Raw genomic sequence first — 23,252 nt, forward strand, 5'->3', positions numbered from 1 at the left:
TATATATATCATTTTATATATCTAAGCAATCACTATATAACTGAAATGTACTAGTTCAAAGTCTGATCATTTTTTTTAAAGATTTTATTTATTTATTTGACAGATAGAGATCACAAGTAGGCAGACAGGCAGGCAGAGAGAGAGGAGGAAGCAGGCTCCCGCTGAGCAGGGAGCCCGATGCGGGGCTCGATCCCAAAACCCTGAGATCATGACCTGAGCCGAAGGTAGAGGCTTAACCCACTGAGCCACCCAGGTGCCCCAAGTCTGGTCATTTTAATATTTATTTAAAATATATATGATTTAGATGGTTACTATTTATATATTTTTTAAATTCCCATGATGCTGAAATTATAAGATCAAAGATGCTTTTCCAAACCAGTTCTGGTAAATAATAAGAATTTGTGAACACTATTCATTAGTCAAAGAAAAGCAGATGTTTTGATATTTTATTAAAATACATCTATTCAACAGGAAGTCAGCTTTTTAAATGTTGGTAAGCCACTGTGGTTATAACTTTTCACAGAATTCTAATAAGTGATTAATATTTCCTGCATCAACAGGAATCCTCAACAGAACAAGAAAACAATAGAAAACAGAACGAGGAAACAATAGTCCTTTTATTTCTCATTTATTTATACATGCCTCTGAGAGTTACCTTTCATGAATTAAAATTAGAGTTTAACAGATAAAAGAACCCATTTTGGGTGTTTGGTAATATCTATGCTTATTTTAACTTGGTTTTGTTCAATTTTAAATTATAATTGATCAATTTCATATTGTATTTGTTTTACATAAATTCCTTCTGATAAGTAGATTATAGGTAAGACCCATTACTTATTAACTGAGAATATTCTGCATTTTTTAAATTTGAGGATTCATAGTTGTTTGGGACACCTCTATAATGTGGGTAGAATAAATCAGATATATTTCACATGGAAAAAATAATGTGATACCCTAAATATTCAAAACTTTCAAAGTCCAATGACTTAGAGTTTCTTGTATAACTGATGTTGCACTTGTCTTTATGACTATACCTAGCTAAGAGACTATTCTTTAAAAACAAGATCTAGTCCAAAGATCTAAAATGTGCCATTTGTTGAATAAGAAGCTTGTCATTCTGTTTGCTGTAACAAGATACAGTGTTCTGGCAGTGCCTCAACTGTTAACAAAATACAAATGAAAAAGAAAGATCCCTGTCAAGTTAGCTAAACAGCGAAGAAAAAATGACGTGGTGTCTGGCTACATTTTAAATTTGTTGCTCTGAGAGCACGTTTTTGCATGCTCAGAGTGAAAGTCTTCAGTGACCCTGCCCACTCTTACACTCTTTTCTTTCTGCAGACTCCATACTAAAGTAATCTCAAGCTCTGGGTCAATCATTTTCCCATAGCAAAGTAATGGGGATGGTAGAAGTATGAGCAAATTGTGATGGGGGGGGGGTGGATTACCTGAGTCGCTCATTTGGTTAAGACTTGGACTCTTGATTGTGACTCACATCATGATCTCAGGGTTGTGTAAGCAAGACCCATATGGGGCTCTGTGCTGGGCATGGAACCTTCTTAAGATTCTCTCTCTCCCTCTCTTTCTGCCCCTCCGACCCCCACTTATTCATGTTTGCTCTCTCTCTCTCTCTCTCTCTCTCTCTCAAATAACAGTAATAATAATTTTTAAAGTTTATGCAAGTGTATGAGTGTTTAGAGTAAAGGCATTAATCACATAACAACAAATGAAGAATAATAAAACAATGTGTCTCACTCTTCTCAAATTTATCATTCTGCATTTTTAATTCTTATTTTCAAGAGGGTCATCTGCAAAATTCTTTTCAATATTTATATTTTTGGAAGTTCCAATGATCCAAATGCAAAAGTTAAACAGAGTTACTCTTTTGTTAATGCGTTTTTCCATTTGTGGATAATATACTTCACCTTGACAAGCAGGGACTGGTGCATCCCAGGCGTGATACCCATAGGAAGACTTCCTGCACACAGCACTGCTTTTCCCAACAAGTCGGAATCCTCGGTCACAAGCCCAGCGGACCACACTATTAAGCTGTCCACCTGTCTGACTGATAATGTATCCATGAGGTGGAGATTCTGGTGTACTACAGTAGAAAGCTTTTCAAAAGACAAAAGAATCACTGTATAATTAATGAATCAGAAATTCTTCCCAATCCAGTATTGTAATTACCATCTGTGCGAATTTTACTTCCTATGAACATCATAGAATTTTTTATCCTCTTGAATATCCACTGGCATAACTTTCGGGAGACAAAACTAACTGAACTTTTTATCATCACAGAAGAGGTTTTCTGAATTGAAATACCCATATTTCTCTTAACACCCTGGTGGTTCAAAATCTACAAATATTTCAGTGAATTTTGGAAGCTGGACCTCTTGTAAATTGAAGGACCTAAATGCCACAGTCTTCGTAGTAATATTTGAGAGCATGTTGTTTACATGTAACTTTGAAGTTATTTCTAGACACCTATATCATGTTAGGTCATGCATTTCACTTGGATTGATGTCTAAATAGACCCCCCACATCCCATAATCCTCTCTCCAAGTTTATTAAAGAGTTTCCATGCTGTCAAGAATGCTTACATATGGTGATTAAAATGTCAATAAAATAAAACTTTCTTCATCTTCTGAAGTCTGAAATGTCAAAAGATAATGTCAAATGGCTTTTTCATATATATGTACTTTTAAGACTATTCAGCCAGGCAGGATCTATTTAACTTTTGAAACTTCACTGTATTCATCCGAGAAAAATAAGATGTTAGCAGTAACTAGAAAGAAATAGATTGGACTTGGAATATATAGCCTGTTATTTCTAAAGAAAAATATATAATATAACAAGCTACTCTTGGGGTTAAAGTGGTGTTTTCAATATATTTATATCAAAATTTATCATGAATATCAACATAAATAAGGATTTAGTATATACTATAGTCAATTTAATGCTTATAATTGATTTGAATAATTTCCCTTTAGGTTGTTGTGATCATTAAAGCTACAATTTAATGTGCTGATTTTTTTTTTAGGTTTATTTATACTTTATACTTTTTTTTAAATTTTTTATTTTTTATAAACATATATTTTTATCCCCAGGGGTACAGGTCTGTGAATCACCAGGTTTACACACTTCACAGCACTCACCAAAGCATAATGTGCTGATTTTTTTTTTTAATGTGCTGATTTTTAAATTCCATCTTTGGGCACAAATTTAATAAAAAGACATTTATATTATATACGTGCTAGAAATAATTTCAAATATGAAAAAAATTAATGATGACTAGGGCATACATTTGAATTTTTAAAACATTTCTTCTTTGCATGCCTATAATATTTTTAAATCTATTGTAGGACAAAATTTATATATATAATAGTAGTGTGAGGTCAGTGACAAGTCAATTTTAAAATGTAAAAGACAAATTGCTAATAAATTAAAATCAAATTATCATCTTATAGTTTTAAAATAAAAATAGACAAAAATTACTTTATTTGAATACTATATATGCAAATTTATATAAATGAGTAAATATGAGAGTATATTTTAAGAACTAAAATTCAAATTTTTGAAGACCAGGGTCAGAATTATTTATAAAATATTTATGAAAGTAATTTTCAGTTGAACTGATTAGCCATGACCATTGGCTTGGGGAAACATGGTCCAAGCACTGTACAGGAAAGAGATGCCTAATTTGTTCTAAAATATCCTGTTATTGAGCACATACCCATGCCTCTGACATGACTTAGGATGGGAAAAAAAAAGGAAAGTAACTTTTGCACAATGACTATTTATACACACTTACTCAACAAGAAAAGAAAATTAGTGGCTTAGTATCATTACACCTTATAAACAGGAAGACATATAGAAAAGTTATTTCATCTCAAAAGAAAAAAAAAGAAAAGTTATTTCATCTTGATATTAAAAAGGATTTTCAGTCCATATCTTTCTAAATACTACTCAGTGAAAAGCATTAAGGACAAAACAATTCTTTTTTTTTCCAAAACTAAAGTTTTTTTATGATGTGTTAGTCATGTCTGTTTTAACATTAGCAATATCATAAATAGGTGGATAATATCAAAATCAAAGCTTTTTGCCATTTTATGTTTATTTTTTGTTTAACCTTCTTGTATAAAAGGTTTATTAGATAGGTCAGATAGACACACTTGAGCAACAATTTTGTGAGAATGCAATGGAAACAAATCTATTGGGAAAAAGCATTAAAAATATCAGAGTTTAACTTACGTATAAGTCATCAATATCCTAAATGCTTTTAATCCTTTCAAAAACCCCAAGAGGTAGGATTATCATGACCGTGGGGACACAGACACAAGATTACATAAACTGCTCAAGAAGCCTTAGTGGAGGAGCTGTGGTTTAGATTTATGTCTAATTGAATAATGTCTATGTTTGTGCTCTGTAGCCACAACCAAACCGAGGATGTAAATGAGATGTGTACTGAAGTTGTAAGTATCACATACCTATATATCTTATCCGGAAACCTTTTTTGTTATTGCCATGATCTGCTGACCATTGGAGAAATACTTCATGACCATTGCTTGTTACATTAAAAGCAGATGAGTAATCTCCACTGAGGGAAATAAGCACTGGACTTTGAATATTTGGTCCTTTAGAAAGAAAATAATACAATTTAAACATAACTGAACAATCATGTTCTAATTTATCTTTAATATTTTATATATTTAGAATAGTATTATATATGGTGACATTGCTCCAAAATCAATTTGTTTCATCAACAGTAGCTTAAAACATAATATCTTTGTTTTAAATATTTAATTCCACAGAAGAGTCTACAATTTGTAAAATAATTAGCTAACTACAGTTTTCACATGGTATGTAGATAAACTGGATGTTGATACTTCTAAAAATAAGTACAAGATAAAATATAAGCTGTTGTTTCTCGTATAAACAGTTATTTACACTGAAGGTCTGCAAGTATAAACCAGAGTAGTTGAACTGGATTTATGAATATGCAGTAAATATAAACCATGGTTACCGTCATACACCTGAAGAACATCAAATTCCTTTTCTGTCTGGAAGAACTCTACAAACATGCTGATATTATATCCTTTTTCTACTGAGATGCTCCAGGCACACATCTGAAGGTTTGGGTAACTCTCAGGATATCCAGGGCTCAAAATGACACCTGTGGAATCTAGGCGTAATTCGTTGGCCGGGCAGAGTACTATCAGAGAAAGAGATCATTAAATAATGCTAGTCTTCTAGATCTAAGTGAAAACTTCATTTTAAACACTCATTACTCTGCTTTCAGGTTTAATAACTATAAAGGAGACGATACCTTGAATTATGTGTTAGAAGAGATAATTTGTATTAAACTTGCAGTTCAAAAAATGGAGGAATGACCCAAAAATTATGGTACTGATTTCCTTTTTTTTTAATTACATGGAAGAACTACTTTTCTGTATAATAAATACATAGATAATAAAAAATAAGACATTTATCTCCCATATTATAAATACATAGATAATTAAAAGATAAGACATTTTCTTCTTCGATTTCTTTATATTCTCTCTTTACCTTTCCTCATCTTCTTATGTCCCCTCCTTCTGCCTCTCTCATCTAGGTCTTTGCCTGCCCTTTTCCTTCTTTCTTTATTTTTTTTAACTCACTCTATTCTCTTTTCAATTTTTAACTCACTCAGGTATGTAGAAATAAATACTTTCAATAGTATTTATTCTGGGCAAGGCTACTCCTGATCTCAGAAATGTGGTTAAACCATGAAAATTTAACTGATTATCTTTCAGTTCTTTGTGCAATTGAGCTAGGCTTGGAAACACCAAATATAGTTGCTGGAATATAGATGAGTAGATGAAAGATTTAAATAATTTATTATTTCCTGGATGAAAGGACAATGAAATATTTTGAGTTGTAAAGTCTCCATGTGATAAAGGGATAGAAAAGAATAAGAAGACCTGTGGATTATGGCAACAAATAATGGCTCTTTTATCAAGTTAATAACTTGAAAAGAAATAATTCAAAGCTACCATAACTAATATTGAGATACTTGGGGACTAGAGACCATAACACAGTTGAATATACTAAAAATACAACACCAAATACAGAATATAATAAAGCTAAAATATGTAAGAGCTGTTTTTTTTTTTTTTCAATTTTTGGCTTTTACTTCTGTTTCTTTTCCTTTGATCTGAGATACCTGCTTCTTGGATATGAATTGAAGATTTTCAAAAATAATTAAGTAAGTGGTAGCAGGTCATTCTCAGTCTAAAAAGAGAAACCAGACCGTTGCTTTTCACAAAATTACAAATACGTAAAATAAAAGAGTTAACTTGACAGTTGGAAATGGAATGGAAAATTTGAGTCAAAATGAAAAACATTCCTGAATAGATAGCTATGGCATATTGAAATGATAGATTGCATATAACTGCATGAGAAGTTAAGTTTTAAGGAAAGGTTTTTTTAAGGTGTGCTCAGGTATTTAATACTTTCAGAATACTTAGCTAAGTATCTTTTTGGGTTACTGAGCATGTTACTTCTTCACAAAAACCATTCAGCAACTTTATAGTTTGACACAAAGTCCTCCAAGTTCAGTCATTTCCTACCTCCCCAACTTTGTTTCCTGCTGCTCCACCACTGAAATGAAATGCTCCAAACATATTGGATGAACTACTTACAGCTTTTTGAACTCAGCACATTCCTTCATGCTCCTGTTTCAAATGTCCTTCTTTCATCTGCCGCATTTGAAATGTTAGTGCATTTCAACGCCCAGATGAAGGGTCTTGTCCTTTGTGAAAACTTCCTGAACCTCTGCTCCATCAACCTGAGCAGAATTGTTGATTTCCTTCTTGGTGTTTCCATAATGTACACTTCTATTATTGCAGTTAGCAATTTCATGGCTATATATGTGTGAGTGTGTGCATTATTATTATTATTATTATTATTATTATTATTATTATTATTTTGTCTCCCTTCCTAGGCTTCGGTTATTAAAAAGGAAGTGCCATGTCTGCCATGTCTTATTTAATGTGTTGATCCCAATATTCTAAACTGAAAAATACTCCATATTACTTTTGAAAAACTGATATGATTCAATATAATTTACTATAGATACACAAATTAACCTATTTGCCTACTATTCAACACATACCAAGAAACTCAATCAATTTATTGATTGTGACTACATGTTAAGACACTTAAGCACTTTTTGTGCATTATGTCACTTGTCACAACAACTATAGAAAGTATGTACAATTTTCACCCCCATTGTACATATAGAGGAACTGATGCTCAGAAAGTTTAAAATGCATAAAGTGTCACAAGTTTACCTGGATGGATCCCACAGTTATAACCATCATTACACCACCCCTTTTACTTCATCTATATCAAACTCTTTAAAGAGCTACACATTTAGAATTGCTTTCCATATTTTAAATGTGATATAGAAAATTAAAAGGATAAAGGGAAGAATAACAAAATTGTTGCAGCCCCTTTTAGGAAAAGTGAAAAAAATATTAAATAATTTAAGACAGACTAAAAACAATGCATATTAATTCTACCAGACTCCAGAAAGAATGTCTATTTTAGCAAGCTTGTGAATTAACTCAAATAAAGAAAAAAGTAAAGTCACAGTTTTGGCTTAAGTGCCTGGTCAATAATTAATATAGTAACACTGCATAAAATGATTCTGAGGGGTGATTTTTTACTTTTTAGCTAGTATCTGAAGTGTCATTATAAGTAAAAAAAATAGTCTTTTTTGTGTTCTCTATAGTACATAGAACAAGAAGAGAGGCAATTACTAATCTATAGAAAATTCTGATTCTAGAAAAATATTGAAAGTCTGAGAGATGAGAGATTATTTCATAGCTAAGCTATCTGGATTGTTTTATTTTAATTTTTAGAAATTTATTAAATTGGGATCCAGATAGCCCCCTAAAAATTAAGTGTTGCCCTCCAAGAACTCATGATGTATTCATATATTGGGGTCAAAGAAGTCTTGACATGTAATAGCTTGTTCACAAATTCCTGTGTCTGCCCAAGTTATTTTTCCATGTATAACTTCCCAAAAGGTTAAAAATCTATTCTCCACATTTATATGTCTAAATATCTGAATATGTATCCTACATAATTCTTTTTTTTTAAAGATTTTATTTATTTATTTGACAGAGAGAGATTACAAGTAGGCAGAGAGAGAGAGGAGGAAGCAGGCTCCCTGCTGAGCAGAGAGCCCGACGCGGGACTCGATCCCAGGACCCTGAGATCATGACCTGAGCCGAAGGCAGCAGCTTAACCCACTGAGCAACCCAGGCGCCCTCCTACATAATTCTAAGTGGTGAAAAGATAGCCTTGTATAAAGGAGGAAATTGAATGAATGACACTTAAATATCAAGATTATAGGTGATAGACTTCAGAAAATCCAAACAATTTCAAAATGCTCTAAAGTCATTGACTTTGAGAAAGGAAAATTGTCACATTGGTGTTGGTTTTTACCTCCAAACATGTCTTTCTGTAAAGCCCCTTGTGAAAATCCTTCCGTTTTATTGTAATTATTTCAATGAGGTAGAAAATTAAATGTTAATTCCTACTTATATAATGTTTGAAATAATAAAAAAGAAGTTTTCTTTTAGGTTCATTGTAACAGTTAAGATACTGCACAGGAAACCGATTTCCATTGCTCGGGAATAAACCTCAAAGAAGAAAGTAACCTAAGAAAATTTGGGGAGAGACAATCAAGTTCTATTCAATTTTATTCAAATTAACCAATATTTATAATTAGTTATTATGTGGTAGACACTGTTCTGGGCCCTAGGGGATTACACAAATTAACAATACATGATTTCCGAACATCAAAACTTAGCAAATTATGCAATATCCATCAGGGTCTTGTCCTTATAATTCCATAGCGAATTCCTTGAAGTCTAAACTTTTGTGTTTTTTATTTTTGTGTCTTTGTATATTCATCTGTCACTTCGACCACCATTTTCTATCTCTGTTCTATGAAAGTCTTACTTATCATTTGGAACCAAGACTCAGGGAGCAATCGTGACATCAAGCTTTTCCTGCCTCATAAATAGTTAAACATTACATGATTTGATATCTCCCTGGCCTGTTTCCTTAACACTCTATTACTACCACCTGTATGGCTGTCATATCCCTTAAATCATGTTGCCCTCACAGCAGGGACCATTTATAGCTTGTTTGTTTGTTTGTTTTTTACTCAAACGTTCTGCTTAACAGGTACTCCATTAAAGTTTAACAAATTTACTGGTTAGAACAGAAACTATTTCAAATAAAGGCAGTCAACATTGGGGACTTTATTTAAGGTTTCTCTTATTTTCCATCCCCATTTCCACCCCTCATGACAAAATTAATTTAAATAAATTGAACTAACTTCAGGATAAACTAAAAAGGAAAGAAAAAAGTAAACCTTGGGAGAATAAAAAAATGTTTAAAGTTAAACCTGAGAGTAATTTAAAAAAAGATACCACATAAGAGTTCTATAACTTTTAACATTATGGCCAGTTAAATATTTAGTATTTATGTAAAATAGACTTTTCTCAATTCTGCCAATCAAACATAAAACAAATACTCAAAGATCAATAATCATAAGAATTGGTACCTTGACAAATGGGAGGTGCTCCATCCATCTGGAGTCTTTCTCCTAATCTGCATGTCAGAATTGCATTGCCGACCAAAGTAAATCCTGGAAGACACTGATACCTAATAATGTCACCTATTTAAAAAAATAATAATAATAAGAGGTTTCAGATAGGCAACAAGGTGATGGTTAAAAATGAGCATGTTTCAATTGTAAAATCTGTAAATATTGCAGAATATTCTTTATTTTTAGTCATTTTCAATTGGTATAAAATCCCATCAGTTACAAGCAGGGATAATATCCAAAAATTTGAACTACAACTGCTTCATAGACACTGACCAATGAGAACTGAAGCCAAGAGCAAATTAGCTCCTACTACAGTAAGATCTAACGGGTGTATACCAGTTGGATATAAGCAATAGTGGTAAGGAAACAATCTAGTTGGTCATTAAAAATATATCAAGTAGTCAAAAGGATTCAAAGTTTCACTCTATATGAAGATTAAATTTACACTAGTCATTAATATTTTCTTAATTCCCCAGTCAGTATCATGATAGCAATAAGTCTGTTATGGCAACATTCTTTTGTTACATCATTTTTCAAAATATGAGATATTATTGGGATTGAATTTCCAACCTAGCTTTAAAAAGACTTTATTTTCAAATTGAACATAATCCAACACTTATTTTCAAAGGTATAGAAATAAAGCACTCTAATATACCCTACATATTCTTCACTGTACGTTTTAGGCTTAAACCTGAATTCAAATAACATTTGTGTGTCAGAAAAGGCAACAAAAATAATACTTTGGAAGAAACCACCAGAATACATTTTATGGTTCAAATTCCCATACTGGTTTTCCAGTCGTACATTCTAGACATACATGATTCTTGCTTTTGTCTAAACTCCCTTTTGGTCTTTTCACTGTCACCCAATCTTAAGAATTCCCAACGATTCCCAACAATCCAAAGAAAGAGGTTCTAAGATAGGTTGCTATTATTCTTTTTTGTCTCTTTTTAAGCAAACATCTCTATTAATAGTATGTTTTTTAAAAAACTTGTCAGACTTTACCTATTTCAAATTCATCATCTTCTGTCAAAATTTCAGCATTGGGTACCGGTGGTGGAGGTTGGCACACTCTTAGTTGATAAGCTATAAAAATAGACAATGTGTTATTCCTTCTCTGAGAAAGTGTATATGTGAAAAAGCCCAAAATTATGCAAGGGTTATTTATAAGAATAAAAATCAATGGTATAATTTATCAAGTTTTAATTATTTATTTTTTAAACAGACTACAATATTGAGGGACAATAAATCATTCCTTAGATACCAAAATATTCTCCTGTGGTAAGAACACTTACCTGTAACTCCTTTTTTCATATCCTCATTCTATTCCTCTTTATTATGTGCTTCAAAACACCTGTTATTTTTCTCTCTGACATGATCACAATTTGGAATTATATATTCGTATTTGTTATGTGCTCAATGCCTATCTTCCCCAAGGTTCACCACAGAATCCTTGTACCTAGCAAAGTGGCTGGCATATAGCTATAATTGCAAACAGGCACTCAATGTTTACTCTTTTTCAGGAGATATTTTAAACACTTTACTTATAATAACTCTATTATTCCTCACAAAAATGTTATTTATTTTATTACTTAATTTATGATTAGGTCTATAATTATTCCCATTTTATAACAGAAAACTGTTAAAGAGAATTAAATAATTTGTCTAAATTACACAGCTACAATGTGACAAACCTGGGATTTGAACCTAGGAGTTCTGACTCTGGAGACTTCTCATACATGCTATATTAATATACTCGTGAAATACCTACTTGTTGAATTTCATGTTTCTAATAATCTACATCACTTGAATAGATCACCCCATTACATTGGAAATATTCCTATTTGGCATAATTTAAAGGCCACACAAAAAAGGCCCTTTATGAATCCAAGCATCATGACTACTGGACCCATCTGATACCTATACACAATCGTTTGCTTGATTAAAGTCTTATTTTTACTAAGCTTTTAAAGAATGTAATATCATTTTGTTCAGTTAAGAAACACACTTGATTACTACAATAACATTTGAAAAAAAGTGTGTTCCATATGCTTAATTTTATTACTTAAACTTGAGAGTTAACTTATTTATGTTAACTCAATGAGCAAAGAAATTGACACACAACTCGTACAGGGTTAAGCCACGACTCGAGCCTCTGTCCTCTACTCCAAAGTCCATACCTTCAGTATTGCTCCTACCATGAGAAAATTATGACAGTACTGAGACGCACCAACTGGACCACTTAAAAAAGACTGCTCTAAAAGGAGATGGGTAAAATACATTATAAAGAATGAGTAAAAATTTTCCAGTTCTGAAGGGTAATCATGTGCATTAGAGCATTTCAAATAGAGGAGAAAACATGAGCAAAAATGTGGGCATTGGTTCATCATCATGTAACAAAAAGCCATTTATGTAAGAGGCCAATTGGTTAATACACCTCCAGGTTACTAAGCACAGAAAAAAGATGAAAATTTTTCAAAATGTAGCTGAAGAGGAATGAATCAAGGAAAATTTTTGTTTCAATTTCCTGCTGTAAATTGTTGTATGTCTCTTCAAACATCTTCCTTCTAGTCCTTCAACCTGTTTACAAAATAAAAGCACTTGCTGTGCAATGATGATAATTTGCAAGTAAAACACGGCTCTACACAGAAGGGTTACCACTAGAGAAAAAACCCTGGGAAGGAAAAGTTTAACCCAGATTTCTGAGAAAAGTTTCGTTTAGAGTACCATTAGTAATTTTGAAAATAATTTTCCTGAATTTAGAACTTAAAAGGGGTATAATAACCAAGGCAAATGGTAATTATAATAAATGCCAACAAGATAAAAGAAAGGGGATAGGAAGAGAGCACCCATGGAGAAATCCTTAGAAGACTATGCTTCAGAGGATAGTATCTTAACTAATCTTGACGTAGAACAGAGATCAACTCAGAAGTTAGTGAAGTGTAGAGATGCCCACATGTGTATTGTTTCACTTTTGTCAGCTGATAAATTTATTTTTGATTATCATGCTAATGATAAATTAATTATTTTAAAGGAAAAGTACATTTATATCAATGAGGAATCCATGACTATCACCATCTGTGGAACATGCTTAGAATAACCTACATTTCAGTTGCAGAGTTTAAGAGACCAGGGGTTGTAAATATTATTTATGAGGAATATGATGTTCAGAGATATTATGCTAGTTTCCCAAGATCACATGAGTGCTGTGAGCTAAATTCTGTCCTATTCCCCATTCTTTACCATAACCTACAGTTTTATAAACTATGTCCCTGGAGCCAAGGAATCACCTTGGGGTCATGGAGGCCTGAGGAGTTCTAATGTCTAGCCTCTCACCTCTACCACATAACAGCAATTATGTGCTCATCAATTTTATAGATTTGAAATCTGAATAAACTTTCCTTTGAACAAATTTTTTACAACCCCTACCTAAGTAATTTCATTGATTCTTTTGATGTCAAGTCTTACTTGTGTTTCAATTCCCAACTTTATGTCACCTGGATAAACACCTCTTCTGGATAAACAAATATTTACTAAATAACCTATAAATCACTGGTTTCTTTAGAAGGGAATGAGTCTCTAAACAGTATTTCCTAGGATAACTCTCCACTGTAAAATTGCAAATGGGCACAAAATAGGAGCAATTATGGATAAGAGTGCTAGAAAATGAGATCTAAGCAGGCCCTGAGATGGTTTTCACTGTTGAAATATGTAATTCTGACTATGATGGAAAGGAGAAGGAAATAATGAAAGAAATCCCCTGGCATCTGCTTTTCTTTTGACTCTCAAAGACAAAGTGCTACAAAAAGATTAATCATAAACAGTTTTCAACAATTCTGTCCTCAGTCTTCATCAATTTCTACTCTTTTGTTTACTAAAATAAGTCTAAAATGTGTCCAGTGTCTTCCCCTTTTTTCTGCCAACATCTCAGTGTAGAACCCTGTCATTTAATACCTATTGTACTGAGTTCAATAGTACCCAACAAAATTATGTCTTTCTTGGAACCTTAGAATGTTATTTGGAAATAAGGTTGTTGCAGATGTAATGAGTTAATTTGAGGTCATTTGAATTAAGTTAGGCCCTTAAACCACTATGACTTCTTATGAAGAGAGAAGACAGAGATGGACCAGAGCAAAGACATGTGCCAGGGAAAGGGACGAGAATGCCAAAGATATCCGGCTACCACCAGTAGCTAGGATGAGGCAAGGAAGGATCCTCACCAAAGCCTTCAGAGATAGTATGGCCCTATAGATACACTGATTTCACACTTCTAGCCTCTAGAACTGTGAGAGAAAAAAATCTCTGCTTACTTAAGACATCGAGTTTGTGGTACCTTGTTGCAGCAGCCCTAGGGAATGAATACACGTGTATTATTAAATCTATAGGATGTTTCTTGCTTTCTGTGTCTTTCTAGAGCAATCCTTCCTACAGACAAAGGAGGTGATGGAAGGGAGGTAACACAATATGTTTCTTTGGATCCACTGTGTGCAAAGAACTCTGCAAGTTACTTTAAATGAGTTACTTCATTTAATCCCCGAATTACTACACCAAGATACGTATAAATAGCTTATGTTGCTAAAAGGGACACTAAATTTCAGAACGGCTGAATTATTTGCCCAGTTCAATGAGCCAGAATTTGAGCCATATGCTTGAAAACTAAGCCATATTTTCTCCGATATTTATAGATAAATCAACCTGGACTGGAGAATTATTTTGTTCTGCCATTTCCTTACTATTAATATGTAACTTGTCATGGCCTTACAGATTAAATTTATAATCTTAGATAAAACAAGTTTCTTATCTTAATTCTAATCAACTCTTCATATGAGATGTCTGCTATATTTCACGTGAACATTCTCATGTTCCTTATATTTACCATGTTAATCCCCTACTAGGCACTGTCATTTTTGATAACCTTGCCAGCCTGGAAATTGGTACCATAATACTTAGCCTTGAGTGTTCTACTATCTCAAATTATTCCCCCTTTATCCATTAATGTATTAGTTCTTATTCCATGTTTAGCTTGTGTGGGACCACTCGGTACGTATTTACATTTCCAATAATGTCTAACAGTTCATTTTGTTATTTATTAAATACATATTATTGAGGGCCTAGTGTGTGTCAGATAGCATGTAATATGTGCTGGGAATGTGATCATGAACAAAGCAGACACAATCCTGCCCTTATAGTCATTAATTGTCGGTGAGAAAGATATTAATCAAATTATCTTATTAATGAGTAGAAATTACCTTGTGGAAACAAGGAGCGTGTGTGTGTGTGAGTGTGTGTGTGTGTGTGTGTGTGTGTGTGCATGCACGCAAGCATATGTGTGCTGGGGAGAGGGATGACACACAGAATAATCCAGGCAGAGGAATCAGCAAGTGTGTTGGGTGGAGGGCTTTAGGAGGATGGGGTAGGGGTTGGGTGAGAGAGTCCTAGGCAGAGTGAGAAGGAGTAAGGAAGACCAGTAAACTGGGGCTAAGTCCCCCAGGAGGCTAGGGGCCATGCTCAGGATTTGTTTATTGTAATCGGAGGAAAATTTGCAAGTCTGTAAAGTTTTCTGTCTGGGAAGAATGGGATCAGATTTCTCCTTTAAAATATAACTCTGGCTAGGGTAGGTAAAATAAACACAATCGGAAGGGGACAAAGGTGAATATCCAGAGACTCCCCAAGACTCTATATTGCTGTGGCTGTTAAATAAACAATTGTTGATTGGATCTAAAAAAAACTCACAAGTGTCCTCAAATGACTTGACATTAAATTAAAAGTCTTGATTATGTTCTCCAAGGGCCTCTAACTTTGTTTAATTAACTTTAGTCCCATCTATTAACCAGTTTATAATTTTAGCCACAAACGCAGAGTTTCCCTCCTCCACTTAAAACTCAAGTACCTGTGATTTGTTATGTCACCTATGATGCCATTCTCACCTCATAAAAAACATCAAACCACACTTCTACACTTTATCATAATAAACTTTGAAAAATCAAGCCTGTCTACAACCTAACCTTTACTGTAGTCTCTTCTATTCCCTAATCAACACAGCTTCAAATGGCTGACGGTGTGACCTTTGACGACATGTCTAAAACTATATTCTGTAGAATTTTATTTTTATCAGTCTTGCTTTCTTGAAAGCTATCTTCCCATCTCTTTTATAATTTTGTCCACAGATGACTAAAATAGAGACATTGTCACTGATCACATTAGCCGAGTTAACCTCCTGTAGAGACCGTGTTTCACAACTGTTTGCCCTCTGGCAATTTTCACAGTCTAAGAATTATATCCCGCCCATTTTCTTGCACTAGAACATAAACTGTGTGGGAGCAGGGACTTTTGATTATCTTATTAACAGTTAATTGGGGCGGCTGGGTGGCTCAGTGGGTTAAAGCCAGGTCATGATCCCAGGGTCCTGGGATGGAGCCCCGCATTAGGCTCTCTGCTCGGCAGGAGTCCTGCTTCTCTTCCTCTCTCTCTCTCTGTCTGCCTCTCTGCCTACTTGTGATCTCTGTCTGTCAAATAAATACATAAAATCTTAAAAAAAAAAAAAGTTAACTCCTCAGGTCATAATGTAACACCACATGGCAGTATTCAGTAAATATTTGCTGAGTGACTGAAGGCTAGGACAATGAAAGAATGAATGAAGAATGAACAAAACATACATAATAAACAAATCCTTACCATATTGAGTGTGGACTCCATCCAGCCTCTCTGGGTTTAAATCCTCTTTCTAATGTTGACAAATTGGGAAATCGAGGGCAAGTTACTTAACCTTGACCTCACTTTTCCTCATTTGTAAATAGTAATGATAACAGCAATAACTTTATGCCAACTTCAAGTGTGGTTATAAGGCTCAAAAAGTTAATATATGCAAAGCCTGGCACATAGTAAGTACTCTACATGGGTAAGCTCTTATATCAAATTGGGAGTTTAATTCTTTCCATATATTTGGTGTTCCAGATGAATAAGAACACTTGGTAAAATATGCTTTCTGGTTTTTCCAAGTTTTGCTTTTCATTTTTGAAAAACATTTTGATCTGGCAATTACTGTAATAATTATGAGCAGTTTAGACATATTATCTTGGTCGGTAGAAGCAGAGTATAATAAGGCAATGGTTCAAGGTGTGATGAATCAGGTGTGATGTAACCAGGGAATCCAACAGTGCAGCTTTGATTTTTTTGAAGATGTTTTTATCAAACCAATCAACATCACTGGGAAGAAAAATATATTCTCATTTTGTGTTGGTGAGTAAATACTTGTGTGCACAGGGCAGGCTGATCTAGTTTTTATTCTGGAAGCTGACTGTCTGTATTCTAATCTTGGCTCTGGTACTTGTTAGCTCTATGACCTCAGGTAAACTGCTCAGACTCTGTGCTTCAGTTTTCTCAACTGCAAAATAAACATAAAGCTAAGATTGAGTTAATATATTGTAAAGTGCTTAGAACTGCACCAGACACATATTATGATTTCAAAGGGAGAGTGCATTCTCTGTTTGGCAAAGGTTAACAGGAGCATGGCTGCTTTGATTACAGTTGTGCCCTGGACACATATCATCTCAATCTAACATGACTTTTCTCCAAACCCTGATGTCATTCAAAGGGCTACTGCCCATGTGATTTCCCAGGACACATCAGACTATTCACTTTGTTTCTGTTGTGATTTAGGTTGGAGATTCGAAAATGCTGAGATTCCTTATTTGTTTTACACTGATGTACACTACACTGTAATAGAAATTTCTTAGCTTCAGCGACACATTCTATAGTCATGTATATTGTTTTATGTGTCTTGGTCTTAATACTGCTATTACAGTGCTCTGGAAATCATATTCAATATATATTAATCATATCAATTATTCAATATAATTATATATAATATATCATATTCAATATATATAATCACTAATTGAATTAAAGCAATATCACAACCTCTATATTGTATAGGCTTTTGTTACTTTGGAAGAAAATAAACAGCTCTAGGATGAACCCCAATACTGCATGATTCAGTACCATAGATTGACCTGGAAGTTACTTGCGAAATCACTCAGTCTGCTCTTGTGTTGAAAGGAGAAAAAAAAGGCCTTAGAGAAGTGAGGTGAGGTACACAAAGCCACATATCGAGTTACAGGTAGAATGTATATTTGAGTCCGTGTTTTCATGGATTATTCTATTTAGAAGCACCTTCATAGTTATGACCATTAATGAAAAAGCTGTGTAACAGATTATTTATACATTGAAAAATATACCTTTGATTTAAATCTATTCTTTTTAGAAGAATCATTTTAATTGACATTCCATTCAATTTGAAACTACCATTTAATATTTAATAGTTATATTAGGGCATCATATTCTATATGTCAGTAACTTTTTTTTTTTTTTTTTAATGTAGGCTCCACACTCAGCATGGTGTCCAATGCAGGGCTTGAATTCACAACCCTGAGATCAACAGTCAGACGTTTAACCAACGGAGCCACCCAGGCATCCCTATATGTCAGTATTTTTTTGAGGATGACTATTGCTTAAATAGTGCCATGTTTTGGTTCAAATGTACACAGATCTCTGGTTCCTGGTTCAACAGATTTTGTTCTTGAAATTGCTTTAGAGTTTAATTCTGGCAATATTTTTCAGCTATTTTTAATTTCTTATTTTTGTTGCAATGAAACATCCAATCCAATTCCAGAAAAGGATGCTACATTTATCTACTTCAGTTCAACTGGGCTATTAAAGCTTCTTCAAAAAAGACAACACAGAACACTGGGAACTGCCATTCTTTCTCTAAACCAAAAAAATTCAAGTGTGCAACCTTTCTGCCAAGTACCAACATGGTATCTCTTAAAGAGGAAAAAAATAATTTTTTGTTCCAGTATAAATTCTAAGCTCTCTACAATGACTAATGGTGACTCAGATTAAGTCAAGTATGATAATTTCATGGTTTGGGAGAGATTTGGAGGAGGAAAAGCATTGATGATTACATGTTCATTCAGTTACATAATTTTATCAATTTTCATTCAAAAGTTATGTAAAGCAAGTTTAAACAGCTCCACTGAAAGAAGAGTTAGGAGTGTTTAAAATAAAAAGCTCCCTGAGTTCTAATTAAGAGATAAAAATGATAAACAGTTTTTTTTTTTTCCATTTTGGAGAAAATCTGCTAACAAGTTGACATGAACCATATAGGTAAGTTTCAGCACTTCTAAAATTACTTACAAATATCACTTTTGCTCCATTAATATTATACAGTCAATTTCTTTCTCTGACTATATATGGGAGAATCTTAGAAATCAAGAGCAAATGATTCATACCTAGATTTAGAGTTGAGACCAAGAAAGTCCCCATCATTAGAAAAGGATCAATAAGAAATTACTTGGTATTTCCCTAGAGATGGAGTAACAGAAGTATAGCAAACAAAGCTATTGGAAATCTGAATTATCTATTAAAAAGTTTCAATATCTGCTTCATGAATTCACTTCCTCATATTCAGATAGCTCATTGAAATTATCTTGCTTTACTGCTGAGCTCATTAAAATCTGAAAAATTATACACCAATGCTGGTTGGCGTATCAGTAGATAACATCAGTAGATAAGATCAGTAGATAACAGAGTGAGCACGTCAGCAATATCCATTTGACCTTTGTCAGTCTCTGTTTTCCCTTTCCTCTTCATCACTATAGTTTGGTTTGCTTTTGATTGTAAAGGAACAATCTAATGCTATCTTTAACGATCATAAACTACTGTGTTTATTGAAAAGAAGAGAAAGAAAAGAGAAGAGAGAAGAGAAAGGAAAAGAAAAGGAGAGAAAAGAGATAAAAGAAAAGAGATAAGAAAAAGCAAGACAAGACAGCTCAGGTGTGTTCTCAGTTTAGAATTGGCCTGGCTCTGATAGGCTTTGATTTACTACTGTTGACCATAAACAATTTCACTAACAACTAGCATCAGACATGATTATTCTTTGACCTTGTTTGAACAAGACAAAAAGAAGACCTTTCCATAATTATGTCTGAGCACAATTAAAAACAAGAACACTGTCCCAACTGCCAAAATGACCAAGACCCTTCTATGTCAGCTAATTATGAGTAAATGTTGTTTCCATACCAAATATTATTGTAGGAAGGTTCCACTCCTTCCATCTTCTAGGGGGAAAAAAAATGTATCAGATACCCAATTACAGGGGCACCTGGGTGGCTCAGTTGGATGCGTCTGCCTTTGGCTCAGGTTATGATCCTCGGTTCCTGGGATGAGTCCCATATTGGGTGCTGCTCCCTCTCCCTCTGCCTAAAGTTCCCTGTTTGAGCTCTCTCTCTCTGTGTCAAATAAATAAACAAAATCTTTAAAAAAGAAAAAGATACCCAGTCATAGAACTGCTCCAATTTTGTAACAACACCCAGCCTAGAAATAAAGCATGGTTCCTTGAACCCTTCCAGAACTATCTTGCACAGCCCAAATCCTTTAACAAGTCTCTCCTAATACTCTCCTACTGGGATGTCAGTATGTGGCGTGTTGTCTCACTCATTATGGTGAGCAAATACATGCAATTTTGTTTAACTGAAAGGTGTTCCTGATGGACTTTGGTTGGAGGGGACTGACAGTAAGACATGGTACAAAATAAATGCCATAAGATATGAATGGATGTGCACATGGAGCCAAATGTCAAAATATATTAAGCAGTTTTGGCATGATTTTAGGCATTTAAGTTATCACTAGTCATTTAAGTAACAGTAAATGGTATTACCTTTTCCTCATAACAGTTTCACCAGTTTAATTTTTTAGTTTCTTCACATTTTATATATATATATATATATATATATATATATATATATATATATATATATATAAAATTGAATGATGTCCATACCCCTATGCTCTCTAGATATCAAACAATGAAACACTTTATGAGTTCCATGCTCTATCTACTGATATATGAAAGGAGGTCAGGTCTTTAGGTTGTGTGAGGCAAAGGGGTCACACAGTTCAAAGCAGCAGTGATTTATGTTTTATATAAAATGTGTCCTTATACCTGCAGCAGTCTCTTTTAGAATGAGACTTTGTAGAGTTAAATATACTTTCCCTAAATACAGCATTTATTGTAAAAGCAACATAAACTTAAAAGATGACCTAAAAGTTATTACAAGCCTTTTAAACATGACTTCTTAAAAATAATCTGGAAGTCAATATTTATTCAACTCATTCTTTCACAGAAGAGATGCCAATGGATAAAAACACTGGAAAACAATGGATGACATAAATTAAATCATATTATAAATTGTGCTTACTTAGAAAGTCTTCTGTATATAAATTTAAGTTCTCTAACATTCTGATAGAAAAAGCAGTGCCGGGATAATAGATTTAAACATGAAAATGATACCTTCTGCTTTAAAGGAATAAATATACAATCTGATTATGCTATAGTCTCCTTGTTGTTTTGGCTGCTGTAAATCAGACTCCCAATAAAAATTATCTTCTTTTCACACAGTGTCCTTACCACATTCTGGAAACCACAAACAACATACCAAGTTGCAAATAATCTACTTATGGTTGTGAACTTGTAGGTCATGAAGAAGAGAAGCACTACAAAGTTTGAAGTGCAAGGTTTTAATTAGAAGGGGCACTTCCTAGAAAGTGAGATGACATCATCTCGCTAAAAATTAAAAGCACTTTTTCCAAATTTTTAAGGAAAATTAGATTTATAGGCCATTAAGGATAATATATGTGTTCAAAATTACCAGCTTGGGACATTGCCTGCTATTCTGTAAGAACTCTTTATATTTTAGATATTTTTATTGCCAGTGCTGTTGTCATTATTTAAGACATTAAGACATTATTTAAGACATTATTTATGGAGTCATATGGACCTATTTTGAATTCGGCAGCTCTTCTCTTAGTTCTCTAGCTTTATGTAGGTTAATTTTTTTTCTTTCAGTTCTTACATTATTAAAATGGGGATAATAATACTTATCTTGCAGAACTATTACAAAAATTAGCAATAATACATGAGAAATAGCTAGCAGAGAACCCAGCATATTAAGTTTTCAGTAAATGGTAGCTATCACTATTCTAGTGACTAATGTGGAAAGTCACAGTCTGCAAACACAATGCATTTAAGAAAGGGTTGTGTTTTGTTTTATCTCTTTAAGACAGGTTTTGTGTAACTTACTTTTAAGAAGTCACTGATGAGGACTGAATATTGTTAATATTTATTACAAGCTAAACTCATTTTAACTCTACAGCAGATATCAAGAAAATTTAGCTCTTACATTAGGAAATTACAATCCCAGCAATACAGAGACAAAAACACTTTCTTAGATAAAAAAAAGAAGTATGATATCTGAGATAAAGTGCCTCAACATTTACACCTGTCCTATTTTTTCATTGCACAGAACTTTCATTTTTCAAAGCTTTTTATGAATGTTATTTTTGATCATGAAAGGCTTTATGAAGGTGATGTTTTATAAAAGACAGATGGCTGGCTGGATCTCATAAACGAAGTCAGGTTGGGAGAAAAGAAATGCATTTTTTTCTCTTTTCAAAGATATTAAAAACACGTTAATAAATAAAGCCTAAATGATCAGTGTGACCTTTAGGAAAGTATGTGAAAAGATTGATCTGTCAAATTTATAAAATAAATACACAAGTCCTAAGAAAACTACTTCTGACTTACTGTACAGCATAACACAAGGACCTATTAAATTGGTAATAGAGTTTAAAGTTAGGGAGTTAGGGAGTAAACCATTCTAAGCTTAGGTACACTTAATCCGCTTAACAGTGTTAAATAGTGCATTACCTCCCTGGTTTTCTTTTTGTTTCTGTGAAGGGAAATGCATGCATCTACCTGATCATAAAATAATCTTTAAAAAGTTGTAATACAGCTCAAATAAAATCCATTAAACTATTTTAAAAAGATTTTGAACTCTTTCCACTGTAAGACTAAAATATAATCAGTCAGTAGTATGAATGAAAAAAGGTTAAGAAGCATAAATGTGATCTGTGTCCTCAAAAATGTACTGCCTATGATTAAACTCATGAGACTTATAAAACAATACACCATGCTGTAATAAGTTCTCAAATTTGGGGAAGAGAAAGTGCAATCATAGAGAAGATGGTTGTGATCCCTGTGAGCTCAAATTGTCAAGAAATGGAGGAAATGGGACTTAAGAGGAGGAGACAAAAAGAACGGAAGATAAGTATGAAATCATATAAGAAAGGATGTTCAGTAGACAGCTGGAGAACCAATCTGACTGGAGTCAGAGTAAGCGCTGGGGAGTAAGATTCATTGAAATGCATTATAGCGTAGCTTTAAATTTGATTTAATGTAGGCATCCCGCAATCTTGAAAAAGAGAGTCAGAATGAAAGCAGTACTTCAGGAAAATTATCCTACTAAGGTTGGCGGAATATAAGACACCTGTCAATTTTTAACGTGAGCCCTAGATATATCCTCAAATTCCAAGGTTATTTAAGGTTTAGGTAAAATTCCCAGGGATGTTGATTCAAATGTTATGGTTTTCTTGGCTCTGGCAATTGTGCCTTTTTGTGAAATTTCAATTATAAACATAAATAAAGATCAGCCCTCTATTAGAAAACCTAAAACGTCAGATAAGACAAGGT

The 23,252-nt window shown here is 33.5% G+C and overlaps 1 protein-coding gene across 5 annotated transcripts in view; it reads right to left on the reverse strand.

Annotated features, from left to right (window-relative positions):
• Positions 1-23,252, reverse strand: part of CSMD3 (CUB and Sushi multiple domains 3) — a 1,246,643-nt gene that overhangs the window by 80,439 nt on the left and 1,142,952 nt on the right. For all 5 annotated transcript variants that reach the window (XM_032316321.1, XM_032316320.1, XM_032316319.1 and 2 more), the window contains 5 exons: positions 10,670-10,750; positions 9,620-9,733; positions 5,021-5,209; positions 4,485-4,631; positions 1,923-2,111 (listed from right to left, as the gene is read on the reverse strand). In XM_032316321.1, coding sequence (XP_032172212.1) covers positions 1,923-2,111; positions 4,485-4,631; positions 5,021-5,209; positions 9,620-9,733; positions 10,670-10,750 — 720 coding nt within the window. The remainder of the gene's footprint in view (positions 1-1,922; positions 2,112-4,484; positions 4,632-5,020; positions 5,210-9,619; positions 9,734-10,669; positions 10,751-23,252) is intronic.

Source organism: Mustela erminea, chromosome 16 (genome assembly GCF_009829155.1).
Source record: "Mustela erminea isolate mMusErm1 chromosome 16, mMusErm1.Pri, whole genome shotgun sequence".
NCBI classification, from domain to species: Eukaryota; Metazoa; Chordata; class Mammalia; order Carnivora; family Mustelidae; genus Mustela; species Mustela erminea.